We start from the raw sequence: 10000 nt of genomic DNA on the forward strand, positions 1-10000 counted from the left end.
GATGAGAGAGATCAAATATGCGTTGATACAACCGTCTAAATCATATTTACTGTGTAAACATGGTAAAGTAAACATTGTGATTATTCCTCAGCATTAATTCATAAACATGACTTGTCATAAATGTGTGTTATTGATTGATTGAGCCGCTCTGAAGCGCTGTCGCGTGAGCCGCGCCATGTTTTCCCGCCGTTATCCGCACCTCACAATTCAAATGAGCGCATCCGTTACACAGTTCTGACTGGATCTCTTCCCTAATCGGCCCTCACTAACGTTTCATCTCGTTTTTATAAAATGACAGTAGATTTTCCTCATAGTTTTTGTCGTCCAAAACTGTTATTTGGTTATCGTTTCGTCAGTGAAAAAATTGTTATCGATGAAAATTATTCGTCAACGAAATTCCGTCATAAAGATCGCTATGAAGCTCAGACTGAACGTCGAGGCGTTTGGGGTTTTTGTGATTTAATTTGGTGCAGTTTGAGTCGTATCACACGATTTTCTCCTCTAATGTTGTTAATAATGTGTGTGTGCAGGAGGAAGTGCTGTGAAGGCTTCAGGTTCGTCATGGGTCAGTGTGTGCCAGAGAGTAAGTACAACCTTCATCGACTATTAGGCTTACATTTTTATTATTTATTTTATTAGCATGATGTATTACCAGACTAGTTCACCCAGAAATTATCATTTATTATTATTTTTATTATTTAAATTGATTCGTTTGTGAGTTTATTATTTATTTATTTATTAGTTCATTTTTTATTTGTTTATTTAATTATTTTGTTAACTTATATTTGTTTATTTACATTTATTTTATATATTTATATTTGTTTATTTTATTCATTACGTTAATTTTATGTATGCATTTATTTATTTTATTTGTTTATTTATCAATCTTATTTAGTCGTTTATTACGTTTATTTTATTTAAGCATTCATTTATTTGTTTTATAATATATTTACACTTATTTATTTTTATTACATTTATTAGTTTATTTGTATTGGTTTATTTATTTACATTTATTTTTTTATATTTAAATTTATGAATTGTATTTATTACTTTTATTACATTTTATGTATTTATTAGTTTATTTTTTAATTAAATTTATTTTGTTTATTTATTTTAATTATTTTCTTTGTTTTATATATTTAAATATTTACTGTTATTTCTTTATTAATCTTGTTTACTTGTATTTATTTATTAGTTTATTTAAATTTTTTATTATTATTATTATTATTATTTTTGTTAAGTTAATTACATTTTTGTTGTATTTATTTATTTAATTAATTGAATTCTTAATTATTAAATATATATATATATATTTTAAAGATTGGTTTCCTATTGGATTAGGAGCATTCTGCTATACACACCACTGTGAAAAAGATAATGAATATGTTTGGCCTGTTTTTGTTTTATATGTGTAAATTACATGTCTGTGTGTGTGTGTGTGTGTGTGTGTGTGTGTGTGTGAGAGAGAGAGAGAGCGTCTGTGTGTGTGTGTGTGTGTGTGTGTGTGAGAGAGTGTGTGTGTGTTCACTGTTACAATAACATATAGATGGACGTAAAGCTTAACCTGTGATTTCCAGGGGTCATAATAACTATAGTAAAAGCCTGATGGAGTGTGTGTGTGTGTGTGCTGACGGTGTGTGTGTGTGTGTGTGTGTGTGCGTGCAGGTCTGGACGTGTGTGCTGACGGTGTGTGTGTGCAGGTCTGGATGTGTGTGCTGACGGTGTGTGTGTGTGTGTGTGTGTGTGTGTGTGCAGGTCTGGATGTGTGTGCTGACGGTGTGTCTGTGTGTGTGTGTGTGCAGGTCTGGATGTGTGTGCTGACGGTGTGTGTGTGTGCAGGTCTGGATGTGTGTGCTGACGGTGTGTGTGTGTGTGTGTGTGTGCAGCAGGGATGGAAATTAGCACCCGCCACCAGCCAAATGCGGGTGATGTTGTGTTATGGGTAGACTCGCTTCACCTACCGGCCACCGTGGCGGGTAAATAAAAATAGCATATCCTACTGTTTCACCTGGACGGCGGACACTTTTAGAGGAGGCACACCTTCAAAAAAAAGTGGCATTACAAATCAAATTCACAATATGCAGTAGAGAAGTTAATTTGCGCGTGGTTGCGTTTTAGTGGCTTTGTTGCCATAGCGGCGGAGTCTCGAGAACATGCGCTGTAAACGTGTGCGGTTTTTTAAAAACATATCGAGCTCGCGTCGCGTCCACCGTTTTGAACCGCAAGAGGATCTCCAGATATGGGGCTGAATATCAAAAAAGGTATCAATGGGTCTGTCCAGTAACTCGTGATGAACCTCAGGCCAACTGCACACTTTGCAGAGAAGCATTTTAGTGTCTCAGACTGACTGGCTTAAAGCCGCAGCGGTGACACACACATCCGTGCTTCTAAAGGTAAGGTAAATATTATATATTTTTAGACAGGTTAATTAATAGATTATAGCCTAATTAATGTTATGTATCATTTTAATCATACATAATAAATAATCCTGCCATATAAAAGTTTGACATTTATTAAAAGAATATTTAGATAAAAATGGGACAAATAATTACATAATAATATAGTCATAATTTAAGTAAATTAATAAAAATTTAACATTTTTGAATTTCAGAATTGTCAAAACAGTGATTACTGGTTCAGAATGACTGCTTAAAGGGACAGTTCACCCAAAAATGAACATTCTGTCATCATTTACTCACCCTCAAGTTGTTCCAAACATGTACACATTTCTTTATGTTGAACACATTGGAAAGTTACTGTGGAAGTCAATGGTGCCCCTAAAGCAGCCTGAGTACAAACTTTCTTCAAAATATCTCCTTTAGTGTTCAGCAGAACAAAGAAACTCACACAGGTTTGAAACATCATGAGGGAGAGTAAATTATGACAGAATGTTTTAGTTTTGGGTGAACTATCCCTTTAAAGTGCACCAAATAGGCTACTAAAGAGTTCTTTAGAAATTAATTAAATAATCAAATGTAAAATAATATAAAATGTTATATTTTATATTGTCGTGAATGGGTGTCCCTTATTTTGCCACACTGAAGATGGAAACACTAGTATGTCGTCAACACGCTTCAGAAGATCCAAAACTAATAGTTTCTTTGTTGGGACTAAAAACCTAAAAACTGGAAGCCATAAAAGACCACGAATCATCCAAATGCCACATCCATTAATCTGCCCTACTCATTAAATGAAATTAATATCAGTTCATGGTTTGTGTGTGTATAAGAGAGAAAGAGAAAATGTCAGTATTTAATTGACACTTGAGATTATATAAACTGCTTAAGTATTGTAGAGCTTGTAGTATTAATTTTTCACATGCAGTTACACATTGTCGGTTAAAACCAAGAAATGGCTGGTAAAAACATTGAGTGGCTGGTAGATTTTGAAATCCACTAGCCACAGTGGCCGGTGGACAAAAAAGTTAATTTCCATCCCTGGTGTGCAGGTCTGGATGTGTGTGCTGACGGTGTGTGTGTGTGGTGCAGGTCTGGATGTGTGTGCTGACGGTGTGTGTGTGGTGTGCAGGTCTGGATGTGTGTGCTGACGGTGTGTGTGTGTGTGTGTGTGTGTGCAGGTCTGGATGTGTGTGCTGACGGTGTGTGTGTGTGTGTGTGTGTGCAGGTTTGGATGTGTGTGCTGACGGTGTGTGTGTGTGTGTGTGTGTGTGTGTGTGTGTGTGTGTGTGTAGGTCTGGATGTGTGTGCTGACGGTGTGTGTGTGTGTGTGTGTGTGTGTGTGTGTGTGTGCAGGTCTGGATGTGTGTGCTGACGGTGTGTGTGTCTGTGTGTGTGTGTGTGTGTGCAGGTCTGGATGTGTGTGCTGACGGTGTGTGTGTGTGTGTGTGTGTGTGTGTGTGTGTGTGTGCAGGTCTGGATGTGTGTGCTGACGGTGTGTGTGTGTGTGTGTGTGTGTGTGTGTGCAGGTCTGGATGTGTGTGCTGACGGTGTGTGTGTCTGTGTGTGTGTGTGTGTGTGCAGGTCTGGATGTGTGTGCTGACGGTGTGTGTGTGTGTGTGTGTGTGTGTGCAGGTCTGGATGTGTGTGCTGACGGTGTGTGTGTGTGTGTGTGTGTGTGTGTGTGTGTGTGTGTGTGTGTGTGTGTGTGTGTGTGTGCAGGTCTGGATGTGTGTGCTGACGGTGTGTGTGTGTGTGTGTGTGTGTGTGCAGGTCTGGACGTGTGTGCTGACGGTGTGTGTGTGTGTGTGTGTGTGTGTGTGTGTGTGTGTGTGTGTGTGTGTGTGTGTGTGCAGGTCTGGATGTGTGTGCTGACGGTGTGTGTGTGTGTGCAGGTCTGGATGTGTGTGCCGGCTCTCCCTGTGAGCAGCAGTGTATGGATAACTTCGGTCGAGTGTTGTGCACGTGTTTCGAGGGTTTCCGCTTCCACAGAGAGAGGCATCGCCAGCACCTGCAGCCGTACTGTATAGGTCAGTGCAGGGGCTCTCAAACTGGGCTCCGGGACCCCAGGGGCCGCAAAGGAGAGACAGGGGTCCGGGGAAAAACATAACTAATCTAAATAAATAAGATTAAAATAAATAAATAAATAAATAACCAATTAAATGTTAAATTAATATATGAAACACGCTCAAAAATACATAATAAAATAAGTAAATAAAGCAATTTGCTTAATTTATTACACTGAAAAAAATGGTGTGTTGGATTTACATGATTTAATCAGGTTAAACAAACATAATTTGTTCACATAATTTCAACATAGTGGAATTAAGTAATTTTTAAGGGGGCTTGAGACCCTGCCTCTTTAATCAGAACACATGTTTATGTTTGTATATTTTTGTTGTCACTTGACTGATCTATATCACAGTACTCAGTAGCTTTCATTATATTTGCCAGCAATAATTCATCATATATGTGCTAAGTGTGAAAAGCTCTTTAATGACGTGTGCTGAGTCAGTCCACAGCCTGAGCAATTTCTCCACTATGGTAACCCAGTGTCATTTAAATGGTTCGAATAATTCCAACATAATTAAACATTAAACACTAATAAACAATATAAAGTCTCCCCCTTTTTCTCATTTTGCCCAAAAACACATAAAATAACACTTAATTTCAACAATTTTACTCTAGTCGTCAAGTCCCAAGCAAAGCATTCTGGGAACTACAATTTCAGCAAAAATAATTTTCGAGTACTTAATTGGTTCACATTCACCCTAAATAATTTAATCTAGTAGATTGCACATTTTAGAGAATTACATTAATCAAAAGCAATGAAATCATGTTTAGAAGAGAAACGCAAGTTTGTTGCGTAGATCACAAATAATACGATTAAGTAAATTGGACAACACGTGTTTTCCATTTTTTTCAGTGTACTTATACATTTAATTAATTAACTTATTCATCTTAAAGGATTAGTTCACTTTCAAATAAACTTTTATTTATAATTTACTCACCCCCTTGTCATCCAAGATATCCATGTCTTTCTGTCTTCAGTCGAAAAGAAATGAAGATTTTTGATGAAAACATTTCAGGATATTTCTCCATATAATGGAAGTCAATGGCCTCCAAACGCTTCAAGGTCCAAATGAGAGGTTCAGTACAGCTTCAAAAGGGCTTTAAACCACATCAAGGGCTTTAAACCACATCAGACGATCAATAAGGGTCTTATCTAGCCAAACCATCGTCATTTTTTTTAAATAAATAAAGTTTAAGTTTTATAAGCACAAATGCTCGCCTTGCTCTGTTCAGTGATGCGCGCTCGTGACGTCACGTAAAACGCAATTGCGTTGAAAAGGTTGCGCTAGACGCAGGCGGAAGCACAGAGTCTGTTGCTGCGTCCCAATTCGCATACTATCCGTACTAAATAGTATTCGAAAAAAGAATTAGTATGTCCCAAATCTTAGTATGTTGAAAAAAGTATTCCAAAGATTCCCGGATGGTTTACTATTTCCGGTCAGAATCCGAAGTGCAGATCGATGCGCACTCTAACGGCTGATATTACCCACAACCCATTGCGAGATGGACGAGGATTCGATTAGAACTACAAACGCGGATAAAAAGTGTTTAAAAAACTACAAACATGACGGTTACGCGAGTCTGACGGTTAAGTGGAGAGGATTAGATAAAGGGGTTTGAGTGAGTAATTATCAGTATTTAACCTGACGAAAAGATATTTATTCAATATTATCCACATTATATTTCACCTGCAGCCGCATTGAGAACTTTTTTAATGATACGTTTGGCCGTTAACTTTGCAAACACATGAGAGGAATCTAAAGACCCACGAAAGGCAGATCAACGAGCGACTACATTTCTCTCCAATACGGTAGGAAATTAAATTGAAAGTGGAGGATTTGAACTGTGACGATGACTGACAGTTTAAACGGTGACGGGACGCACGTAACAGAGTCCGTTAAAGATGACGAAGTAGTCCCAAAGCTTGCATACTCTTCTGCTACACACTCAAAAGTATGTACTTTTTCTTCACAAAAAGAGTACATACTTTTAGGACGTAGTATAAGTAGGCGAATTGGGACGCAGCCTGTGTTTACAGATGAGCGGAAGGAGGAGCGTATCACATATTCAAACGTCTTTGACCCTGCGTCTATAGCGCAAGCTTTTCAACGCAATTGCGTTTTACGTGACGTCACGAGCGCGCATCACTGAACAGAGCACGGCGAACATTTGTGCTTATAAAACTTAAACTTTATTTATTTAAAAAAAAATGAGCGATGGTTTGGCTAGATAAGACCCTTATTGATCGTCTGGTCGCGTTTGATGTGGTTTAAACAGGGTTCCCGCGGGGTCTTAAAATGTCTAAAATTCAATTTTTTAAATTTAAGGCCTTAAAACGTCTTAAAAACGGCCAGATTTTAACCCGAGGTCTTAAATTTCATTTAGTTAGGTCTTAAAAAAAAGGTGTTATCCTCGTTCATTTCCAGAAATGCTGGCTGCAGAAAGTTATTAACGTTACACTGTAGAAAAAAAGTATCGAATCGCAGACATGCATTGTTTTATATTATTCTAAACAGTGATAAAGTCTGCACTCAATCACCACTGCATACCTTATTATTATGACAATAGTGAAGGCTTGAAGAACTCAAATACTCCAGATCTTGATGCAGTCGTGTTTATTGTCTTCGTTTCATCAGTCAAAGCGTTTCTATCTTCACCGCTAGCTTCACATTAGGGCTAATGATGACTTCTCTGAGGGAAATGTGGAGTTTCTGCTCGAGGGCGCCCTCTGGCTTCAGTATGAATGAAACGTTTGGGTAACAAATATGAAAAATAATACTTCTCTCTAAATAAATGTATATGACAACCCATATGTTTTTCTCCAATGTACAGTTTTTCCCCCACAGTGGATGCATAAGTGGCTCATATTTCATATTAAATACATAGACTTTAAGAAATTGATATCACAGATAAAAAACAATTTTTTACAATAAATCTTTAGACCTTTCTAATGATTTTATTTCATAGGCTGTCTGCATATTAACAGGTAACCCAACAGTTTTTTTTGTAAAATAAGTTTTCTGTAAAATAGAAATTATTATTATTAGTATTATATCGTTATATTTATTCTTAAATACTCTATTTTTTATTTTTTAATAATTAAAATGTTTTTGTAATAGTAATATTTCTAATTTTGTTACATATTTGTATTTATCGAATATAATAATAATTATTAGTCTCATTAATATATAAACATTAATATATAGATGCATACACTTTTCATTTGTACATTTTTTTTATTTTTTTATTGCATTTTAACCAGAATAATCGCAATTAGTTTTCTTCCCCAAATCGTGCATCCCTAGTTTATCCCCTGTTCAATCTCTATTAGGATATTAATATACTGTTTTCTAATCTATTCTATTTTGAGGGCAAGTTTGTTTTAGCCTATTTTCATTTTTGGCCTAAGGTTTTGGGCATGTGGCACGTTGTTGGCTGTGGAGGGTTATTAATATCATTGCTTTTTTAATTTCTTTGATTTAAATAATTTTGGTAATGCGTCGTATAGGTCTTAAATTTCAATCTTTATGGTCTTAAAATGTCTTAAAAAGGTCTTAAATTTGACTTTCTGAAACCTGCAAGAACCCTGTTTAAAGCCCTTTTGAAGCTGCACTGAACCTCTCATTTGGACCTTGAACCGTTTGGAGGCCATTGACTTCCATTATATGGGTGAGTAAATTATAAGTAAAAGTTTATTTGAAAGTGAACTAATCCTTTATGTATTCATTTGCTTATAAGTGTAGAGAAAAGTACGTATAAAATTAAGTAAATAAATGAAAATAAATAAATGATTGAATGGTAAATTAACATATAAAAAAAATGTAAAAAGTAAAAAAATAAATATATGTGGAAAAGCCTAGAGTAAAACTGTGAATATAATAATAATAAATAAAATAAACCTATATAAATAATTAAGTACTTTCTTATTATTTATAAATAAATAAATTAGATTGAAAAAAGTGATTAAATGTTAAATTAACATAGCCTATAATAAAATGTAAAAAAATAAATAAATTAGATTAAAATAAATGAATAAAAACATTATTAATCTATTAAATTAACGATTAATATAAATTAATAAAAATTGGATTTAAATATACAAATAAATGATTAACTTAACAGTACATTCTTATAGTGAGTAGAAAAGATATATAATAAGTAGGGCTGTCAAAAGATTAATCGCGATTAATCGTGATTAATCGCATCCAAAATAAAAGTTTGTGTTTTTCATAATATATGTGTGTGTACTCTGTTAATTATTATTTATATATAAATACACACACAATCATGTATATATTTAAGAAAAAAATATATACATTTATATTTATATATATTATAGATTATATAAATGTATATACAGTATATACATGCAAATATTTCTTAAATATATACATGATTGTGTGTGTATTTATATATAAATAATAATTAACAGAGTACACACACATATATTATGTAAACACAAACTTTTATTTTGGATGCGATTAATCGCGATTAATCTTTTGACAGCCCTAATGATAAAGTAACTTAATAGAAACCAATGTTAGATATATAATATTAATGTTCAATTGGGTGTTTATAAAAGTCTTGTAAGTTTCAGGATGGGGGTCCCTCACACCAGGATGTTCATATGGGGGTGCATGGCATCTAAAAGTTTGAAAAGCACTGGGTTAGTGGGTCATGTGTTTGTTCAATCACACACACACACACTCTCTCTCTCTCTCGCTGTGGTCCAGATGTGGATGAGTGTGAGGAATCAAACAGCAGTGTGTGTGAACAGGTGTGTGTGAACACTCCTGGAAGCTTCCGCTGCAGCTGTGATGCTGGATTCACGCTGACAGCAGACCAGCGCTCCTGTGAAGCACAACACAACCGTGAGTGTTCACATATTAAATATGATCATCCATCAGGTGTGTGTGTGTGTGTGTGTGTGTGAATGAGCCGCTCGTGTGTCTGTGTGTGTCTTAGTGAACTCCTCTGGGAAGTCTGAGACTCAGATGAGCTCTGGATCCTGTGCTCTCAGCTGCCAGGACTTCATGAACATGAGGAGCAGTTTACAGCAGATCAGACTCCTGCTGGGACACACATCTGCACAGGTAACGCACACCTGCACGGGTAACACACACCTGCACAGGTAACACAGTCACACACCTGCACAGTTAACACATGCCTGCACAGGTAACGCACACCTGCACAGTTAACACATGCCTGCACGGGTAACACAGTCACACACCTGCACAGGTAACACGCAGTTACACACCTGCACAGGTAACACAGTCACACGCCTGCACAGTTAACACATGCCTGCACAGGTAACGCACACCTGCACAGTTAACACACACCTGCACAGGTAACACACACCTGCACGGGTAACACAGTCACACACCTGCACAGGTAACACGCAGTTACACACCTGCACAGGTAACACAGTCACACGCCTGCACAGTTAACACATGCCTGCACAGGTAACACGCAGTTACACACCTGCACAGGTAACACGCAGTTACACACCTGCACAGGTAACACGCAGTTAC

The 10000-nt window shown here is 36.5% G+C and overlaps 1 protein-coding gene across 1 annotated transcript in view; it reads left to right on the top strand.

Moving 5' to 3' along the window:
- Window positions 1–10000, top strand: part of LOC307132048 (collagen and calcium-binding EGF domain-containing protein 1-like) — a 36917-nt gene that overhangs the window by 20035 nt on the left and 6882 nt on the right. The window contains exons 3-6 of the mRNA XM_079826181.1: window positions 531–583; window positions 4292–4426; window positions 9203–9340; window positions 9435–9562. Of these exons, the coding sequence (XP_079682307.1) occupies window positions 531–583; window positions 4292–4426; window positions 9203–9340; window positions 9435–9562 (454 nt within the window). The remainder of the gene's footprint in view (window positions 1–530; window positions 584–4291; window positions 4427–9202; window positions 9341–9434; window positions 9563–10000) is intronic.

Source organism: Gobio gobio (genome assembly GCF_949357685.1).
Source record: "Gobio gobio genome assembly, chromosome: 9".
Taxonomy (NCBI): domain Eukaryota; kingdom Metazoa; phylum Chordata; class Actinopteri; order Cypriniformes; family Gobionidae; genus Gobio; species Gobio gobio.